Source organism: Saccostrea echinata, unplaced genomic scaffold (assembly GCF_033153115.1).
Source record: "Saccostrea echinata isolate AGI-Se365-2 ecotype Australia unplaced genomic scaffold, CSIRO_AGI_Sech_v1 ptg000054l, whole genome shotgun sequence".
Classification (NCBI taxonomy): domain Eukaryota; kingdom Metazoa; phylum Mollusca; class Bivalvia; order Ostreida; family Ostreidae; genus Saccostrea; species Saccostrea echinata.
In genome coordinates this window covers 8,116,728-8,139,658 of record NW_026889803.1, presented here as the reverse complement: position 1 = coordinate 8,139,658, position 22,931 = coordinate 8,116,728, and the positions used below count along the sequence as shown (strand labels likewise).

Genomic DNA, 22,931 nt, shown 5'->3' with positions numbered 1-22,931 from the left:
AGCAATCGTCTCTCGGTACTCCTCTAATGTTATAAATGCAATTTAAACCCTAGAGTACTTCCGAACGAACTTTCGGATTCCAAACAAATGCACATGTGGGTCAAAGTTGAAGTTGGAATATTCGGCTGTGGTGTCGGGTTACATTGCTGGAGAAGCTAGTGGGTTGCCACATCATCGACTTTGAGGAACCGGATTGGATTGAATATATATACAATGAATTAGAAAAAGAATTATAGATGTATACATCGATGCGTTTCAACATGGAAAATACGAAGAAAATCAGTTTATATATCAACGCGCTTATCTTGATTTATGGCTCATATTCTGTGGCTTCCTTGGAAGATAAGGGTGAGAATAATGGTCTACGTGACATAATGCATCTTCACGAATTCCGAATTTATCTATTCTATCTATTGTACTTTAAGACAAAGGATATAAGGAAAGAAAGACAGATTTTTTTTGTCTTCTACGTACATGTATTTGGTGGAAATCATATTTTAAATTATATTCAAACCTTTATTTTCCTCAAGAATTCTCAGCCCTAAGACCAGTAATTCGATTTACACGATTTAGCTCCAGACTTGTGTTGAACATGTTGAATGAGTGTTTTAAGTTTTTACTTTTTTATATTGTTTGAATTACATTTTTAACACTAATGTGTATAAAAGCTGTGAAATGATATTTATTAAGCTGTTCAAACTTTATATTGCTCAAAAGAGTTAAGTTAAACCCCCTATCTTGAACTTGAAGGGACAAAGAAAAAAATGAGATATCCAAGGAAATGGCTGAAGAATAATTGGTTGGGACTTCCAAATCATTTTGACATATCCATGATATTCGACATATCAGATTCCAGATACCAAAGTTCAACTATAATTTGTTACTCTAAAACAGGGATATTTTAGAGTATAAATTATATACATGTATTTAAGTCATTTGTCTACAGAGGGATGCATATTGTAATGAAACAATATCTTCATTATAACCTAACCTACTACATAAATTGAAATATTAGACATACTACTTACATTAGGCACTTATTCATGGCTACTTGGGCTTGTGAAACTGTTTTCCCTTGACAGTGTGGAAAATCTGGGAAGCTGTTACCAAAGCTTCAGACAAATTGTTACTCTCCCGGGTCTTCCTCTCAACGTTGGGAAAATGGTTTGACTGCTTCCCAATTGTCATCATGGTCATGAAATAAGTGTATGCTGTTCCTACCTTCAAGAGATATTACAGAGCTCTGCTAGATGACTTTTGTAATAATCATGCTAATTGTTCTTAAATTGGTTTCAAACTAGACAAGACAAAGAGAACTCAAAGACAAAGATTGCGATTATATATTGTGGTTTTTTAACTGTTTCTATTTAAATTCAACAGAGCTGAAGCTGATAACAATAGCCACAGATGTTACAGATGGACTTAGAAGATATCTCAGATCAACAAATAAATATGGTTTGGATGTGGAGGTACTTATGTCATTCTATATTATTTGAAATAAATTACATATTACATTGTATAACAATTTGATTGAAAAATGAATGCACTTGTATTCCTATGCAGTAAGTTAAAAAAGCAAAACCTATTTCAAACCCCTGACACTAAAGCTGATGAGACAGCTGATGATTGGTATTCAGGTCAGATAATCATTTTATAGGTACAAGTACCAAGAACAAACTTATTAAAACCCATATCAGTCAGAGAGAAATTAAGTGGCTCAGTTTACATTCTGAAGTGAAACATGTATCAGAGATTGAAGTAGCAATTTGAGAGAGTTAAACCTATTTTTAGAGCATAAATTTAAAAAATGTTGGCTTTCCCTGAAAAGCTTGTCAATGAGTGAGTCAATATGCATAATCATTATTTTGGACAGATTTGTCAGTAATGACATTGACATTGGCATCAAAACTACTGGACTTCTGAGCCAACAGAATTAACTTACTGTCCTTTGAAATTAGCTCAAGTCTGTGCATTTTCAAAATTACATGTTTAAATTTTGAACTGAGCTAAATTTTGTTGTAAACATCATTCTTACAGAATGTTTCAATAAATCTGTTGTCATAAAGGGATTGAAAGTACATGTATGTGAAATAGCATTTTGCCCAGTAGCTGTTTCACCATAGCTTACCATGCATGATCATACACTGTAGCATGTACTTTTTCTAGATTTCAAAAATTTTCTGCCCATAGATGAAGAGTCAGATTGAAATAATTTCAAATGTTATATTTTCTTTAGCAACTGTATAATTTTCCTAAAGCATCAGTGTTGAATTTTTTTATCTGAAAAAAAAATATATAATTAGCTCCTAGCTCAATTATCATCATCTGTACAATACCTTTCAAACTGTGACAGAATACTTGTTTATTAGTAGGTACATGTACTCCAAATTCTTAAGAATCCATGGCACTTACATGTATTATTATGTTAATACAGCAGGTCCTCAAAGAGTGATATATAATTTTATAGAAAATATTTCTGTTAAATTTCTTTGATTCCTTTGTGTTTTGTCAGGTTTTTGGAATGGGACAAGATTGGAGGGGTGGGGATGTAGCCAATCATGCAGGAGGAGGTCATAAGGTCAATATTCTTAAAAAAGAGCTGGAGAAATACAAGGCCCATGATGACCTCATTCTTATGTTTACAGACAGGTAAGTGCTGCTTTATTTCACTGATATCAAGTCATTTCTGGTTAATTAATTATTTATATGTATTTGAATACTGTGCGTACCTATCTAATATCTTTAATCATAAATATGTCTTACTGAATTGTGAAAACTTACATGTAGATTATATGCATTGAATGAAATGATATGCATTGAATGTAATTTATACATTTACAGTACTTATGAATGTCTTTATAATTTTATGAAAAAAACATATGTTTTACACACTTTGTTAACATGCTGCATTAGTTTTACAAGTTTTATTAGTTTATCGGTACAACAGCTGGGTGTAAAATGTTCACAGAGAGATTTATTTTTATAGCTATGATGTTGTCCTGACTGCTGGGAAGAAAGAAATTTTGGGAAAATTCAAGAAATTAAATGCCCGGGTTGTATTTTCTGCTGAGGGATTCTGCTGGCCAGATCCATCACTAGCTGTATGTCCATCTATTGACTGATTTCATATTGTGTCACAAAATTTCATTGAACAAAGTGATAAAGCTTGTCATGATAAAAACCATAAATATATTTCATTTTTAAGCTTCTGTTCTAAGTAAAAGACACAAACATGCCTTGTTTACATATTTACTAAAAGAAAGATACTAGATTGATGTACAAGTCACTTGAAATGAACAGAGATTTTCATTATTTAATATTAAGACCGCGGAACATTAACTGGCAAAATTAGAAATATGCAGCTTACGTCATTTCCATCTGTTACAGTCAAAACATTTAATGATAGACAATGAAATGGGCGGGTACAATTCGACACGGACGTCCGAGAAAACATTGGATTGAAATTCTAGTTTGAAGTTCATTTTCAATCCACCTGAGCTGTTTTCAAACCTGAGGTGTGAATGTATGATCCAAAAGACAAATAATTTCAATTCCCAAGTACATGTTGTTTGAAATTCATATTTATGTGAGTTTTTAGCCTATAATTTTAAGGACACATAAAAGTATAGAAGGCAGTGATTATTTTTTCAGGGGACAGCTATTTGATTCTAAAAAGGGGGGTGGGGGGGGGGTCAAAAATTGTGAAGTCAGATCATGCCTTCTCATGACAGAATAAACATGTATTCTAGGATGACAAGAGTCTTTTTTTTTTTAGTTTTGTCTTCACTGAAAAATGTTGAACAAACAAAAAACAGGGAGGGATTGTTCAAACTAAAAGAAAATTAACTTTCTTATTTTATTTCCAAGATCGTTCAGCCCCTCCCCCCCCCCCCCCCCATCCCTCCAGCACACACATACACATACCAAACAGAAATCAAATATTTGTCCCTTTATATTTCTTTAAAAACACTGGACAGAAAATTCTGATTTATATAAATTTCAAACTCTCTCCAAAATTGAAAATATTTGTCTTCTGGATCAATCAGTAACACTGTGCGTTCTAGAGTAACAGAGGTGGATTGAAAATGAATTTCAAACTGGAAATTCAATCCAATGTTTTCTCAGACGTCCGTATCGAATTGTACCCGCCCATTTCATTGTCTATCTTAAATCTTTTCACTGTAACAGATGGAAATGACGTAAGTTGCATATTTCCAATTTTGCCAGTTAATGTTACGCAGTCTTAGAATAACAACTTTTAATTAGTATTTAGATATTGTGATGCAGTATTAGAGTGTGTGTACTGGTATTTATTTTGAAAGAAATTTCGAGTAAGAGTTGGCTATGAAATATATTTATTGGGTCTTTTTTGTAGACATCATATCCTATGGTAAAGGAAAACGAAAAACGCTACCTAAATTCAGGAGGTGGGTTATCATACTGTAAAAAATGTTTCAGATTAACAGAAGTAGTGTGTAATGAGTTGTCCCATATTCATTCTCAACTACCATATATGTAGTAAATTTATCATAATGTATGTAAGAACACTTTTCAGTTGCTATTTGAAATTAAATGATAATAAGCAAAAAAAACAGAGAGCATTAAAAAATTTTAATCCAATTTTGTTTCATCATTTAGAAGAAGTTCTTGTAATAATTCTTAATGCCTAATATGTAACCATGGTAACAACATGCATTAACTGATTTATTGAAGAGCAGCTTGTCAGAATATTTACATATATATAAGTAATATAATATTATACCATGATAATGTGTTGACAGGATACATAGGTTATGCTAAGGACCTTTATGAGATAATCACCCTCCGTGACATAAAGGATACGGACGATGACCAACTGTATTTCACCAACATCTTCCTGGACAACACACTAAGGGTGAGTCACTGGTCAGTGCTGACCACTTCTTCTGCTACTTTGTGTTTACTTAAATCTATAAATAGGATGTACATGTTCATGAATGAATGATACATCCTTATGTATAGTGAAATAAGCAACTGTACCTAGTGCTCAAAATACAGTAAAACGCACTATTAAATATAGCGAAAATGAATTGCTGCTTACAGCAAAGTTATTTTCATTCCCTATGCCTTTTAAAGATGTAGTGAACTTAATGGATATAACGAATTACATTTATAGTGAATCAAAATCCGAAGATCATCTGTCCCTAGCACTTTGCTATAGGCATGTTTTAGTGTAATTTAATTTTTGTGTTCTAGCTAATCTTTTCCACTTGTTTCAAGCTCATTAATGTGATTTTTTTTTTTTACATACGAGGGGTTGTCAAAAGGTACGTGGACTGGTCTCCATAAAATTAAAACCACTTAGAGTACATTAATGAATTTTTACATATTTATTCAGCATCACCTTTTCTGTCTACAGAATAAACTATTAGACATATGGTTTATATGTGGATAAATTGTCAATATTTTTTGAAGCAGTGGTATGACCAAGTGGTGCAATCTCAAAATACAACATGTTTTTTCAGCATGTCTAATATTTTGATATGAGGCATTTGTCATCCAATTTTCACGTTGATTCACTTATGTGATGTGACAAAATTTGCTCCGTAAAATTTGCAATTTTTATCTTATTTTTCATTTCTGTGTGATCTCATTGTAAATTCAACAGTGAGTCAAAAAATTTACAGGTCAAAAATGCCACCGGAAAAAAGGGGAGGGCTGTTTGTCTTTTTCCACATTTTATTCTAAGTTCACTTAGGAAAAATTTACATAGACTTTGGAAATGTTTGAACAGGCCAGAGAGAGACAAAATAAGTCCAGATTATCTGTTTTTAAATGAAACAAAGTTTTTTGAGAGTAGAGAAACACATTTTAATGCTGATTTGCTGTCTGGGTGTCCAGAGTCAGTCTCATCGAAAAGTAAGGTTGCTGGTGTGTGATAGAAATTGAACTCAGACAAGTGGATTAAAGTGCCAATTTCAAGAGAGGATTTTTACCTTTTGCATAAATCCACTTACAATATTGTGTTTTGAAATCAACCATTCAGGAAATTTTAAAGTCATATATATATATATATATATATATATATATATATATATATATATATATATATATATATATATATATATATATATATATATCAAGGTGGGTTTTGGTCAGTGTTTAACACCATGGTATCTTGCCCAGAAAAATATATTAGGCAGAGTCAAGCATACATTGAAAATCAATGATGTTGTCGAACATTATGTAACTCAACGGTGATAACACCAGATTACTGTATGAAATCTTTTGTATTTAATGATAAGTTGGCAAATTATTAATGTATCAAGCTAAAATTTTCAATACTTCTTAAACTTTTGATTTTTATGTTCCTTATAAATATTGTAGGCACAGCCTATGTAGTATTTATTTTATCGCTTCAGTCCACAAACTTTTTGATAACCCCTTGTATAAATGGAATGTTTGTGCAGATACATTGCCATAGATATACATAATAAATTTCTATTTGTCCCAAAATGTGCATATCTGAAAGGTTAATTGCTATAAATTGATACTGGAATTGTGCAAATCAAGTGCAAACTAATTTGACCTTTTTTACCTTGTATTTCAGAAAAAATGGAACATGAAGCTTGATGTAAAATCAGATCTTTTCCAAAACTTGAATGGAGCTTTAGGTAATGAAGAGCTGTTCCCCATCCTTAAATGAAATTCTTTTGCTCCTTTCTTATGCACCTTTTATCACATACTTGAGTTTCCTGACAGAGAGTTATTGTTTCCCTTTTAGATGATGTTACTATCAAATTCAAGAGTGACCACAGTTTTGCCTACAATGTTAAAACTGGGACTACTCCGATTGTGGTGCATGGAAATGGCCCAATCAAGGTAAGACAACCAACATCGGTTCAAGCCATCTACATGTCTCTGCTGATTTGTAGTAAAATAGAGTATTTTCAAAAGTAGCATTAAAAACTGGTATTACTAAATATTTAATTTTGCCATGTTTGGTCATCCTTTTTCAGCCTCAGTTTAACAGAATTGCTAATTATCTGGTAGATGGTTGGACCTCACAGAGTGGATGTCTTTCCTGCAAGGAAGAAACCATCAGCATCAAAGATTTAAAAGTAACCTAATGAATATAAATTTTCATTTCTTTTTCCTTCTTTGTGAGATGTAAAAGAAGTTAGTCTTCTCTAGTAAATGGGCAAATTGGTATGTTAGATAATTTTTTAATCAATTTTATATTTTTATTGGCCATTTGATATACATTTTATCTGGTATTTTTCAGGATGAAGAATTCCCTACTGTTTTATTGTCACTTTTCTTTGAACAACCAACACCATTTGCAGAAGAGTTCCTGGAAAGAATAGCCGAACTGAAATATCCAAAGTCAAGAATGGACCTTTTCATTCATAATAATGTATGTGATACAGTTATTATAATTTTTTTTCTTAACACTTTTTGAATTATGTTTTTTGATTTAGAGTTTTTTTTATTCCTTTAGTAAAAAGTATTCATTTAAAGAGGAAAAATAACACTACAAATAAGGTAATAGCTTTTTAATCTCATAAAGCGATTTGCTCAGCACATCAAAGAATTTAACTGGCTGCTTTCTCTGTGTTGCTACACAGTACACGCTGGGCGAGGATTGCTGAGATTGCTTATTATTCAATATTGAATGAAAATATTTTTTCTATTGCATCAAGGATCAGGTAAAAATGTAACTATAAGAAAAAAAAATTTCTGTATTTTGGCTTTGTGATGATGATCTATCAGTTTGCTTGCAGAATAATTTCAGGCATGAATGCATTCAGCATTTATGCAAATTATCACACAAGCAAACTGATTGATCATAACATAAAACCAAAAAACTAGACAGTTATTTCTTAAACAGATTGTTCTACATTTTATCAGGGAATTCATGAAATCTGAAAGGTGTCTGTGAAATTAGATTTATTAACAAAATGTGCCAATGGTAACAAGATTTTGTACAGCTGAGATGAAAGTTAACGAAAAAAAAATTATTGTGAAAATAAACAAAAAAAGTAATAAAAATATTCTCTCTCCCTCCCGTCACACCACACCCAAAACAAAAATAAATTTGAATAAAGTTATTAAATTATCAAATATCTGATACTTGAATTATATTAAAGTCTAAAGTCTTTGTATCACATAGCGCATCAGATGTATTATAATTTCAAGATATTAATTCACAAGTAAAATGTATTCACATGTTTCACTAGTCGCTCTGAAAGGAACTCTTGTTGTTTCCCGCCACCACTTGCTGATCCTTCCCTTTGACAAACAAGCAGGCGGACAATTGACTACCTTCTCCAACAGGATGCAAATCTCCAACCTAAGCCCCGGACTCCATGGTCCCCCACTCCCGGTTGAAACGAATGTAGTTCGTCCCTACACTTAAAAAAAAATCCATTTTTCAATACCCACATGCCTCTCCTTAATGTTGGTTCTCGTCACACATGACTCTGAACTGTTCCCCATTAAGAAAAATGTACCAAACGCCCCTCATGCACTGAAAATATTATACATTTAACTAACCTCAAAATCAAATTTATACATAGAAAAACCATATCAAATTTGCATACTTACAAATTTACAAACTGAACAAAATAAACATGCTTACTGCATAGTCAGATAGGGAAAATAAATATATGCCAGTCTAACAATTTTTCCATATTCCAATGGCCACCCGTGTAGTGAAGGGGTTAGTAGTCCTTATAAGTGAAATATTAACCAACTTTAGAAGGTATAGAACCTGCAAGAACGTGGCATCTGGCTCCCTAATCTGACCACTCTGGCCTAACCAGTCACTTATATACTCATCTGTATATACTCCTTTTAAAAAGGCTAACTTTCCATACACCTCTATGGTAACCCAATGTAGACATAATTAAATCCACAAAACTAAACCGAAATCAAATTTAAACAATTGAATCAACTTTATTACAAATATGTGTCAGTGTAGAATAAGATTTATCTCCCTTGATAGGTGGAGTTCCACAACAAGGATGTGGCTAATTTCCTGGAAAAATACAATGACCTGTACAGATCTACCACTGTGTTAATGCCATCTGATGGAATCCATGAACCTGCTGCTAGAAACTGGGCCATGTAAGAATTTATTTTAAACAGTATACAGTCGAACCTCATTATCTCGAACTCAGTGGGATCGAGAAAAAACTTCGAGATATCAGAGGAATCAAGATATTGGGGTAAAATACTTGTAAGTGGTTGGGACTTCTAAATCACTTTGACATATCCCTGGTATTTAGTGTTTGAAATATTGATGTTCAACTGTATATAACTATAATGCATCATGTGTTAATGATGTACTGTGCCAAGGCTCAACATTAACTAAAATATCCACTTATCCATTGAACGAGTTGCCAAAAAATGTAACATGTCCGAATGCTTTCTTAACTTGTCTGATTCTGAACAGATATGAAGTAGGAGTGAAACGGTTCACCGCGGTATCGATTCACCGCGGTATTTTTTCTCGGTTTGATACACGGTGCAAAATCTCTAATTTTCGGTTCGGTTCATTTTTCGGTCGGGATCGTTATTCAGTCGGGTTTGGCATAAGGTAAAACACGTTACTCAGTATAAATAAGTATAGAAAACGTTAATTTTTGATGACTGATAGCTTGTAAAATAATTTTTGACAGTCAAATAATTTTAATCAATTTCTTCTAGTCAATTTGCAAATAAAATTCGTAAAATATGTGACTAGATTTAGAAAAAGAAAGCATAAAACAACGTTGAATTTGTTTCCTTCTATCAAAATGTATCATATCGAAAATAATCGAACCGAGACAAAATTATACAATACGTATCGAACCGTGAAGGAGGTGTATCGTTTCACCCCTAATATGAAGAAAATTGTCGAACTCTATTATGGTTGAAGTAGCAGTAAAACAAACACTGACATAAAAAATTTCATTCAAACCTCATTATCTTGAACTCCATGGGACCTAGAAAAAGGGTAAAATACTAAAGGAATATGTGGTTGAGACTTCCAGATCACTTCGACATATCCATGGTATTTGAGATATTGGTGTTCGAGATACCAAAGTTCATCTGTATTTAAACAGAAAAATAAATCTGTTACAGATATTGCATATTGCATTGTATGAATTCTGTGGGGATTTATTCACACGATTCCATAATGGTAAAAAAGTTACTTGTCTGATCAGGCAAGTGTTTGGAGTTATACTTGTCCAATCACTAAATGAACCAGACAAGGACAATTGTTCAAACGTTAATGTTGAGCCCCGTGTGCCAACTGTAATCTAAAAGTTAGAGAAAATTTGCTAAGTCTACTATAGTCTATTGTTTCAATCTAGAAATAAAATATATGATCTTCTTATTATATTTTGAAATTTGATTGGCTTTATGATTAAATAATGAAGATCTTGTTTAGTAGATGGATTTTTCTTCCAATAAAGAAAAGTAATGTTTATTTCAGTGAGGTGTGTAAACAGAAGAATGACCAATATTTGTTTTCTGTGGATGTCTATGCTCAAATCACTGACCCAGATACATTGATAGATCTTATAGAGCAAAACAGGTAATCCTTGGAGACATTGTCAACTGTAAAACAATAATTTTCAGCCCTTTTCACAAAATTATCCATCAATGCAATTTTTAGAAATACTGTAACACTAACAGAAAGATTAAGTCATTCATATTGCCTTATTACCTGTATTTAGGACTGTTTTGGCACCCATTTTGACCCGCCCTTACAAACTGTGGTCCAATTTCTGGGGAGCTGTGGACAGAAATGGCTGGTATGTGAGATCTGAGGACTACATAGACATTGTGGAAAAGAGGAAAATGTAAGATAATGCATAGATATGTGTTTGTCAGTTTTTTATCTAGATCATTTATTGTATCTGTATTTGGTGAAGAGTGTGAAGTAATATTATAGATAATCCTACAATAATCCTTAACATATATAAACAGTTACAGGCATACTTGTAAATACAGTGAATACAGTTACATGTAATATATTGCATATAACAAGAATGAGACTTGAATATTCATGGAAGAGTTAATTATACCCCCGCTCCGAAGGAGAGGGGGGTATACTGTTTTACCCTTGTGTGTCTGTCTGTCTGTCCGTCTGTCTAGCTGTCTGTCTGTCTGTCTGTCCGTAACAAATTTTGGTCGCAGTTTTCTCAGCAACTACTCATTGCAGGTGCTTGAAATTTTAGCACTATGTTTGTTTAGGCATGCCATATGGTGGGATTCATTTTTGTACGAATTCGATGTCAACTTCCTGTTTTTCCGTGTGTCTGTCCGTATCATACATAACAAATTTTGGTCGTAGTTTTCTCAGCAACTACTCATCGCAGATGCTTGAAATTTTAGGACAATCTTTGTTTAGGCATGCCATATGGTGGGATTCATTTTTGTACAAATCTGATGTCAACTTCCTGTTTATCCGTGCGTCTGTCCGTACCATACATAGCAAACTTTGGTCGCAGTTTTCTCAGCAACTACTCATTGCAGATGCTTGAAATTTTAACACACTCTTTGTTTAGGCATGCCATATGGTGGGATTCATTTTTGTACAAATCGGATGTCAACTTCGTCTGTCCGTACCATACATAGCAAACTTTGGTCGCAGTTTTCTCAGCAACTACTCATTGCAGATGCTTGAAATTTTAACACACTCTTTGTTTAGGCATGCCATATGGTGGGATTCATTTTTGTACAAATCGGATGTCAACTTCCTGTTTATCCGTGCATCTGTCCGTACCATAGATAACAAATTTTGGTCGTAGTTTTCTCAGCAACTACTCATCGCAGATGCTTGAAATTTTAACACACTCTTTGTTTAGGCATGCCATATGGTGGGATTCATTTTTGTACTAATCCGTTGTCAACTTCCTGTTTATTCGTGTGTCTAACCGTACCATACATAACAAACTTTGGTCGCAGTTTTCTCAGCAACTACTCATCCCAAGTGCTTGACATTTTAACACACTCTTTGTTTAGGCATGCCATATGTTGGAATTCATCATTTTTGTACAAATCCGATGTCAACTTCCTGTTTATTCGTGTGTCTGTCCGTATCATATAGAACAAATTTTAGTCGTATTTTTCTTAGCAACTACTCATCGCAGATGCTTGAAATTTTAGCACAATTTTTGTTTAGGCATGCCATGCCATATGGTGGGATTCATTTTTGTACAAATCGGATGTAAACTTCCTGTTTATCCGTGCATCTGTCCATACCATACATAACAAATTTTGGTCGTAGTTTTCTCAGCAACTACTCATTGCAGATGCTTGCAATTTTAGCACAGTTTTGTTTAGGCATGCCATATAATGGGATTCATTTTGGTACAAATCTGATGTCAACTTCCTGTTTATCCCTGCATCTGTCTGTACCATACATAACAAATTTTGGTCGCAGTTTTCTCAGCAACTACTTATCGCAGGTGCTTGAAATCTTAACACAATGTTTGTTTAGGCATGCCATATGTTGGGATTCATTTTTTACTAATCCAATGTCAATTTCCTGATTATCACTGTGTTTGTCTGTAACTGAACTTGTGTATTCACATCAGAGCGGGGGTATTATTAGTGAGCATTGGCTCACAGACTTCTTGTTCTATATGACAAGTTATCTGACTCATGAATGATTATTTACTCAGTATAACTGATGATTACGGTTAAGAATTTCTTGACGAGTACGGTTATGCATTCCTATACATGTACAAGGTCATAGGAAGTCAATATATGGTACATGTTTTGTGTTTGCACATGTTTAAAAGTAAGTTGAAATGAGATTGACATTTCTGCTATAAACACCAGAATGTAAAGTACATGTATCAAACACCATATTTTCTTTGGTTCATGACACCTTTAAATTTGCTGTGAGATGTTAGAGGAATAAATGTTTAATGCTTGCTATAGATTTCTACAGTGTTCTGTTACTGATGTTTCAGAGGATTATGGAATGTTCCTTACATCACTGGGTCCTATCTCATTCATGGCTCTCTAATGAAAGATCTCCGGGATATCTTTGTGGCAGAGGGAAAGGAAGCTGACATGGCCTTCTGTGGAGGACTCAGGCAAAGGGTTTGTGTTTTTTGTACAGTTAATTCAGGTATTGTTTTTCTTTTTATAAATTACTAAATAGAAATGGTGAATAAAGAGAAAAAATAACAGTTTGTGAAACAGATATAAACTTTAAAGTGTTTGAATCACATTCTGACAGATGTACATGTGTATACAATAAAACATTTTATAGTGAAGTGCCAGTGAGGAATAATTTTGATTCATAATATTCGGTACATTAATAAATTTGCTTTAAAACTACAGGGAATGAAAATCACTTCACTGTAAGCATGAATTCAATTTAATTATGTTCATTATAACCATGTTTTACTGTATGTATATTTCTTTACAGGGTATTTTTATGTATGCCACCAACAGAAAAATCCATGGTCATCTTGTTGAGTACGATGATATGGAGACTTCTCATCTTCACAATGACCTCTATCAAATCATTCAAAACCCCTACGTAAGCATACCAATTTATTATTTTGGTGAAAAACTACCAAATTCTTTGTAGGTCAAGTATAGGATTTCAGTCATTTATGTGTTAAAGACACCCTATCTTGTTTCTGATTATTGCATTTAAGAAACTTAAATCACATAAGAATTCAATCTGATTTCTAATTGTGTCTGTAAGAAATTTTAAATAGATACTTTCTTAATTTATTTCAGGATTGGGAACAGAAGTACATTCATGAAAATTATTCCAAAAGTCTAGAAGTTGAGGGTATCAATCAACTGGTGCAGGTATTATAATATTACATTATTACAAAAAAAATAATGTTTATCATGAATATATACCTATTACATTATTACAAAAAATAATATTCATTATGAATCACCCACTTTTAAACTCTTATCAATAAAAATACTCTAAACTATTTTATCACTAAATTCATATCAAGTTTAAACCATTTGTTGAACTCCTTTCAGCCCTGTCCAGATGTTTTCTGGTTCCCCATTGTGAGCAACAGGTTTGCTGATGATCTCGTGGCTGAAATGGAGCATGCTAATCAGTGGTCAGGTGGCAAAAATGAGGTGAGTACCACAATAAAGTAATTCAGGCTAATTATAGTACCCAGACCTCATAGTTATTCTGGGAGATGTGTCTCTTCATGTTAACTCTCGGGAAACACTTTTTAGTCCAACATTGTCTTGTCAAAGTTTGTTTGTTAAATCTGATTTTATATGTTTTTTCCTCCCATCTATAGGATCCCCGTCTGGCTACAGGGTACGAGAATGTCCCCACCGTAGACACACATATGAACCAGATAGGACTGGAGAAGCAGTGGTTACACTTCCTTAAGGTGTATGTATCTCCTCTACAGGAGAAGGCATTCGCAGGATACCACAGTGATGTAAGTCTGTGTCTAGTGTAAACATTTAGTCAAAGATGAAAGAAGAATAAAAATCTGACCAAAATAAAAAAACAAACAATTTCATGTAAGTTAATACATTAATGATCAAGAATTTTGATGCTCTCTGATTGGTCCACACTCTCTTTCCTCAGAGTTAGTTCACCTCAAAATGAAGTTTCGAGAGGTTTACTCTGGTTTTCTGTCTTTACCAACCATAGATTTGCTTACAATTTTATCAACCAATGAAATTTTTAAAGCATGTGTTGTCGTAATGTGAATAATGCAGACACCAGTATCGAAGAGACTAAGTTCCTTTAATAGTTAATGATTGTGTATTTGCAATATAATATTATTCACCATCTTGATAAACAGTCGTTAATCCGATGAAATGTATGTAATTATGATATGTTGCAACAAAACATTTTATATCATGACTATTATTTTTGATTGAGACAATATCTATAGTGTTAAAAATGAATAACAGATGTAAAATTCCTGATTTTAAATAAAATGGTTATTGACTTTTTAATTCGGTCTACTCATGATTAGACCTGGTCAGGTAATGTTTAACCGAGGCAGAAGGCCGAGGTTAACCAATACCTGACCAGGTCCATATAGTCACGAGTATATGGACCAGGTCGGGTGTTGGTTATGCTCAGTCTTCTGCCTCGGTTAACCAATATCTGACCAGGTCCTTACAGTCACGAGTAAACTTTATCAAAAGTCAATAATTTTATAATGTTCAGTACTTACCACAATAGTTTATTATGATGTTTACCATTCACAAGAGTTTTGCAAATTAAAAGTATGCACATGTGGAATGTTTTGTAAAGATTTCTGTAATTTTCTCAGCCTCCTAGAGCAATAATGAACTTTGTGGTACGATATAGACCAGACGAGCAAGACAGATTACGTCCACATCATGACTCTTCAACATTCACCATCAACATTGCTCTTAACACACCTAAAGTGGACTTTGAGGTCAGTATAATGTACAGTATATTTTACATGGTAAAATTGATATTATAATTGGCCTGCCTGGTACCTATCTTCAAATAACTTCTTTGAAGGACAGCAGACAAAAGCATATCTGAATAAGTATATTCAGGTTAGATTGTAATAGTGCAGGCGATGTAGCTGTTGATATCAGTTTATCAAAAAAACTTATAATATGATGCTTAGATTAATTTTCATTAAAGATTTTAAAAATATACACTGTACATGAAGATTTTTAGCTCACCTCGACGAAGTCGAGATGAGCTTATGCTATACCCCCGGCGTTGGTGTCTGCGTCGGCGTTAGCGTCGGCATCCCGGTTAAAGTTTTAGGAGCAAGTCCCATTCCCAAGTTACTGTAAACCCTACCTGGACCAAACTTGCATGGATGATGCATCTAGGGATGGACACTACCACACTTGCTTCGGATGCTGGATCTGACCTAGATTTTCCAGATGAGTGACCAGGTTAAAGTTTTTGGAGCAGATCCATTCCCAAGTAACTATAAGCCCTACCTGAACCAGACTTGCATGGATGATGCATCTAGGGATGGACACTACCACACTTGCTTCGGATGCTGGATCTGACCTAGATTTTCCAGATGAGTGACCAGGTTAAAGTTTTTGGAGCAGGTCCATTCCCAAGTAACTTTAAGCCCTACCTGAACCAAACTTGCATGGATGATGCATCTAGGGATGGACACTACCATGCTTGCTTCGGATGCTGAATCTAACCTAGATTTTCCAGATGAGTGACCAGGTTAAAGTCTTTGGAGCAGGTCCATTCCCAAGTAACTATAAGCCCTACCTGAACCAAACTTGCATGGATGATGCATCTAGGGATGGACACTACCACACTTGCTTTGGATGCTGGATCTGACCTAGATTTTCCAGATGAGTAACCAGGTTAAAGTTTTTGGAGCAGATCCATTCCCAAGTAACTATAAGCCCTACCTGAACCAAACTTGCATGGATGATGCATATAGGGATGGACACTACCACACTTGCTTCGGATGCTGGATCTGACCTAGATTTTCCAGATGAGTGACCAGGTTAAAGTCTTTGGAGCAGGTCCATTCCCAAGTAACTATAAGCCCTACCTGGACCAAACTTGCATGGATGATGCATCTAGGGATGAACACTACCACACTTGCTTTGGATGCTGGATCTGACCTAGGAGTGACCAGGTTAAAGTCTTTGGAGCAGATCCATTCCCAAGAAACTATAAGCCCTACCTGAACCAAACTTGCATGGATGATGCATCTAGGGATGGACACTACCACACTTTCTTCGGATGCTGAATCTGACCTAGATTTTCCAGATGAGTGAATTTTAGCCATATTTTAATCAAATTAGCATGGACGATTTATCTTAGGATGGACACGTTCAGACTTGTTTTTGGATTCTGAATATGACCTACATTTTCCAGATGAGTGACCAGGGTAATGTTTTTGGAGTAGCTATATAAGATTATGGCATGTTATGATCATTAAACTTGCATGGATGGTGCATCTAAGGATGAAAACTTCCAGATTTGCTTTGGATGTTGGAACTGACCAAAATTTTCTTGATTAGTAAACAGGTTAAAAGTTTTTTGAGCAGGTTTATTTCCAAGTAATTATAAGTCCTTCTTAAACCAAACTTGTATAGATATTGATCTTGGGATGTACACTAACTAGAAAAAAATATGATGTGAGATTTGCCTTACTTATAGATAACCTTTGTCGAGGTGAGCTTCGTAATCTTTGATTACCTATGTTTTATACATGTGTTTCTCAAAATTCATTTCCAAAATGTATATGTTTTCCTTTTCTTATCTTGAAAGAATATATGGCAAACTAAATACAGTTGAACTTCGTTCTCTTGAACACTGATATCTCAAATATCAGGGTTATGTTGAAGTTATTTGGTAGTCCCAACTTCTTTTTCTTTACATTTTTAAACCGATGTATTGCAAGAAATTCAGAACTAGAAGTACAGAAGTAAAGAAATAACTTTTTGAATTTCCAATATAGGGAGGAGGATGTCGCTTTATACGATACAATTGCAGCGTGACAGCAACACGAAAAGGATGGATGTTGATGCATCCGGGACGACTAACTCATTATCATGAAGGCCTTGTTGTTACCAAAGGGACGCGGTATATCATGATTTCATTTGTGGATCCTTAATAAACAACCGCATTTTTTTAGATGTGTCATTTCTTCAAAATTCATCTATAGTGTTGTACAGTTTGTTGAGTGCACTGTTAACATGTAAATGTATGCTTTATACTTGAATAGGTGAAATGTAGAGTGAATGATGTTAACATTTTTTTTTTCATTGAATTACAACATAGGGGAAATTATCTGAATTTATTTCTTACAAAAGCAAGTTACATGATATTTGAAAATTTGATGTTTTGATACAGTGTTAGCTGAGTTTAACACTATTTACATGGAATTATGAGTATGGAAATACTTGTATATGTAACAGAAGTAATGTGATATAAAAGCCAAAAAAAAGTCCTCTGGATAAAGAAAATCCACTGAAAGAGAATGACTGCAGGAGTGTGGTTTTTGATTGTATGTTTGAGATGCCAGTTCAAATGATTTTAGCTCTCCTGAGCCAAAGGCTCAAGTGAGCTTATCTGATCGAAGGGAGTCTGTTGTCACAAACTTTTCACTTTTTTATCTTTTTCTGCAGAAACACTAGGCCAATTTTAACCAACATTGCCACAAAGCATCCTTGGGTGAAGGGAGATTCAAGTTTATGTTCAAATGAAGTGCCATGTCCTCTTTCAAGGGGAGATAATTAAGATTTAGTGAAAATTTAATGGGATCTTTTTAAAAACCTTTTCAAGAACCAGTGGGCCAGAAAAGATGAAACTTAAGTGAAAGCTTCATTACATTGTGTAGATTCAAGTTTATTCAAATCATGACCCCTGTGGATAGGGTGGGGTCACAAAAGGCAATCAAAGTTTACCACAGGAGTATATAAGAAAAATCTTAACAAATCTTCTTCTCAAGAACAGCAAAGCCATGATCTTAGTCATATTTATATGGAAACATTCTCAGGTGATGTTCAAATGATGACCCCTGAGGGTAGGGTGGGACCAAAATTGGCAGTCAAAGTTTTACATGATAATATTAGGAAAATTCAATCTTCTTTTCATAAACAGTAAAGCCATGGTTAGTCATGTCTTCACTGAAATATATTCAGGTAGTTTAGATGCAAGTTGTTCAAATTTTGAGAAGGACAGAGCCACAATTAGCACTCAAAGTTTTATGGAGGAATATACAGGAGAAATCTTATTTTTCAAGATTACAGCTTGCCATGATTAGTCATTTTCATATGGAAGTATCCTCAGGTAGTGTAGATTCAAGTTTCTTCAAATCATGGCCCCTTTGGGTGTGTAGGAGTCACAATGGGTGATCAAATTTTGACATGGGAATATGTAGGAAAAATCATTTCAAGAAGAGCAAAGCCATGACTAGTCATGTGTATATGGAAACATATTCAAGTAGTATATTCAAGTTTGTTCATATCATGACCCCCTAGGGGTAGGGTAGGGCCACAATGGTTTATCATAGAATTATATGGGGAAAATCTGTTTATGAAAAGCAGGGCCATAGTGACTTGGTGAGCATTGTGGTCCATGGGCCTCTTGTTTAAATCTTCCCCTGATTTGCTGATAGTTTATCTCAAACAAAATAGACATGTATCATATAATATGGTGCTTTATCATCTTTATACACTATGAAAGACTATTTACTAGTATTCTGTATATATGTATAAGCAGTCTAAATGTGAAAAAATTGTTTTATTCCTATTTAAGTGACAGCTTTAATTCAGTTTATTTTTTTCAATCGACGAAGCTTTTAATTGTATATACATGTAGCAACAACAGTTTTAGTAAACAATGTTATCTAGTCATTATGAAGTGTCATAAATATCTCAGAATTTTTTGAATGCATTTGAAATAGAAAGAATGTCCAAAATTGCCTTGGAGGGATGCATGTATAGCTTATATTGTTTTGAAAGGTCTTGTCGGTATTTTTTTGTTAATGAAGAATATTTTTTACATAGTTATACATGTACATCTAACTTCAAGGAGTAAAGATACTAGGTCTAATTGTGATTACTGGAGTACAAGATCAGTTTTTTAATTAATAATATTACTGAAATTGTCTGTATGATTATATGTTTTACTTTAAAGTTAACTTTTGTTAACTCAGAATGAATCTCAAATGTGATAAATCTATAAATGGTCTTTCATGTTCTTAAACACATGATAAAAAAAGAAGCTATTAAAAACTTGGAACAAAATTTTGTTTTAATTATTTCTGTGAATTAATATCAAAATGTTAACTACCAGAGTTGAACAGGATCTAGTATGATGCATCTTCCAAGATAAATGCAACTCAGTAGGGATAGGCTGAAGCACTTTTTTTAGCTCGCCTCGACGAAGTCGAGATGAGCTTATGCTTTACCCCTGGTGTCGACGTCTCGGTTAAAGTTTTAGGAGCATGTCCATTCCCAAGTAACTATAAGCCCTACCTGGACCAAACTTGCATGGATGATGCATCTATGGATGGATACTACCACACTTGCTTCGGATGCTGGATCTGACCTAGATTTTCCAGATGAGTGACCAGGTTTCTGGAGCAGGTCCATTCCCAAGTAACTATAAGCCCTACCTGGACCAAACCTGCATGGATGATGCATCTATGGATGTAAATTACCACACTTGCTTCGGATGCTGGATCTGACCTAGATTTTCCAGATGAGTGACCAGGTTAAATTTTCTGGAGCAGGTCCGTTCCCAAATAACTATAAGCCCTACCTGGACCAAACTTTCATGGATGATGCATCTAGGGATGTACACTAACCAACCTGCTTCGGATGCTGGATCTGAGCTAGATTTTCCACAAGTGAATTTTAGCCATATTTTAACCAAATTAGCATGGATGATGTATCTAGGGATGGATATACTTCCAGACTTGCTTTGGATTCTGAATCTCACCCACATTTTCCAGATGAGTGACCAGGGTAATTTTTTTTCGAGTAGCTATATAATATCACCTGTTATGATTAAATTGCATGGGTGGTGCATCTATGGATGAAAACTTCCAGACCTGCTTTGGATGTTGGAACTGACCAAAATTTTCTTGATCAGTAAAGAGGTTAAAAGTTTTTTGAGCAGGTCTATTTCCAAGTAACTATAAGTCCTACTTAAGGGTGAATTAAAAAAAAAATGACCAAACGCATATTTATCAACCCACACTAAAAATACATGCAATGAAAATAGATTTCTATGTCTCAGCATATGTCTTTAGATAGTGTCTAAATACCTGCCAAATATCTCGTTGATATCTCAATTAACAAAAAAGTTATGCCCAAAAATGATGCTAAAATTGTCAGGAGTGCAACACCTTTTTGTGACATTTTGAAATTTCAATATTTTTTGGAGATCTGTGAAATAAAAAATAATGCTTCATGTTGAAAATAAAGACTTTCCTGATAATATTCAAAGTATTGAGCTTTAAATGTGGACTGTCATAACTTTTGTTTACTCAAGTTGTGGTCGTGGCTGATGTTTAAAAAAATGTTATACCATGTCAGGAGTGCAACAGAAAAAATGTAGTGTTGCCAAAAAAACATCAATTGTAAAATTCTCATAGAAAATTAAGACAAAAAAGAATTTTGGAAGTGTAAAATAATAACTGATATACATTTTAAAACTTAAAAATGTTATATAAATCACAAGCAGCATTAATGAGAGTCAAGTATATGTGGATACCCAAAAATGTCAGGAGTGCAACATTTGATGTTTTGCTCCCAAGCATGAAAAAACTATTATCATTATATGATTTTCTGATTTTTATTCTGGAAAACAAAGACACTAAGAACATTTTTACCAAATAGATTTATCAATTACAGGATCTGTCTGTGCTTCAGATCCATATTTCTATGGTCAGGAGTGCAACACATTTTTTTAAAGATTCAAGTTGTGTGAAGAAAAGATTTCTATTCATGCTTAGAAGTATTCATTAATTAATAATGATCTTTTTGTATAATTTAATGCTAAATTATTGACAGTTTTATTATTAAAATCCTTCCTTTTTCAATTTTATCAATTCAGATGTGTTTTTATCTTTTTTGTGATTTATTTAATGAACGTTAAAAATAAACACACTAAAACATTGTCATAAAATTCAAGAAATTCCTCCTCAACTTCACTGAAACAACAGAACAAGTTCTTATGTAATTTTCACTTCACAATTCTACTTTAAAGGCCCCAATGCTTTTGGTCAGGAGTGCAACAAATATGTTAGAATTATAAATCATCCAATAAGAATAAAAATAAAGAAAAAATGATGAGTAGAATTTTTCTGGTGGGTTACTGTGTTTGTCTTCTAAAGGAAAATATGCTTTAAAATATATTTTATCTTCTAAATATACATTTAAGCTAGTTTTTTGGGCATAAAATAGGGTATAATTCCAGATAAAATGTGAATTTTAAATACTTTCATCTGTTTAATTATGAAGTATTGGACTATAAGTATTGCACAATTTCATTACCACTTGATGTTGCCAACACTTTATGAATTTTTGTGTTCTATGGTTTTAATTTTAAACTTTACTGCAGTCAGGAGTGCAACAAAACTGGTTCATAATTACCGATGCTTTTTAACTATCTTTGCTAAAAAATAAGTTGAAAAAAAATGCTTGATACTATTTGATGTTCAAAACACTATGTCTATCAACAAATTACAGAAAATTTACAGTCAATTCAGGGAATATTTTTCATCATTTCACATATATTTTAAATACAATTTATATATATTACACTTTGCAAATAATCATGTTTTAAGGTCTTCAAAATATGAAAAACCTGCTGTAAACGATGAAAAATATCAACACGATAAATTGATTTACAAAGTAAGAATGGGTTATTGTGTGTTATAATTTTTAAAACAATGTTAAATAAAATACATATCAGATGTCAGGAGTGCAACACAATAATGTAACATAGGGTCACTTCAAAATCTAGTATTTTTTGTAAGAGAACTAGTATATAACAGTTCTTTTTTGGCCTAGATTTAAAGAATTGACTTGAACGGACAAAAAAGTGAACTTTGGGGAATTTTATTGCTTCATATTTTTTTCATATTAAAACTTTTCAAACCAGAATTGAAAAAATAATGTAAAATAACAATCAAAAAGCCAATTTTTTGTCACATGTACAAGAGAAGATACTCATTCAAGGTATAGATTTAATCATTTATACCATTTTGAAGCATAAAAAACTATAATTTCTTGTGATTATGTATTTTAGAAAGTCTTTCAAGGTGTAATGATATTTTCTTTTTTCAAAAGAAATTTTACTAATAAAAATTCTGAAACTTTTTAATCCAATTGTCTATTCCATTGCCACTTCAGGATTTTAAACTAGAATGCATTTGCAATATGATGATATAAGTGAAAAATATGTTATAAGTAGTTGAATTTTGCCAAAAAAATTCAGTTTG

At 33.4% G+C, this 22,931-nt stretch overlaps 1 protein-coding gene across 1 annotated transcript; it reads left to right on the top strand.

Annotated features, from left to right (window-relative positions):
* Positions 1 to 65: 65 nt before the first annotated feature.
* On the top strand, positions 66 to 19,676 carry LOC133172274 (multifunctional procollagen lysine hydroxylase and glycosyltransferase LH3-like). Its single transcript, XM_061307129.1, has 20 exons — positions 66 to 348; positions 1,381 to 1,469; positions 2,513 to 2,649; positions 2,987 to 3,101; positions 4,376 to 4,427; positions 4,782 to 4,894; positions 6,590 to 6,653; positions 6,764 to 6,861; positions 6,999 to 7,100; positions 7,265 to 7,396; positions 8,987 to 9,108; positions 10,463 to 10,564; positions 10,707 to 10,832; positions 12,954 to 13,086; positions 13,418 to 13,531; positions 13,738 to 13,812; positions 13,999 to 14,103; positions 14,277 to 14,423; positions 15,276 to 15,404; positions 17,433 to 19,676. Exons 1-20 carry the CDS (start codon positions 237 to 239, stop codon positions 17,586 to 17,588), a joined length of 2,223 nt encoding a protein of 740 aa, XP_061163113.1. The 5' UTR covers positions 66 to 236; the 3' UTR covers positions 17,589 to 19,676.
* The last annotated feature ends 3,255 nt before the right edge of the window (positions 19,677 to 22,931 follow it).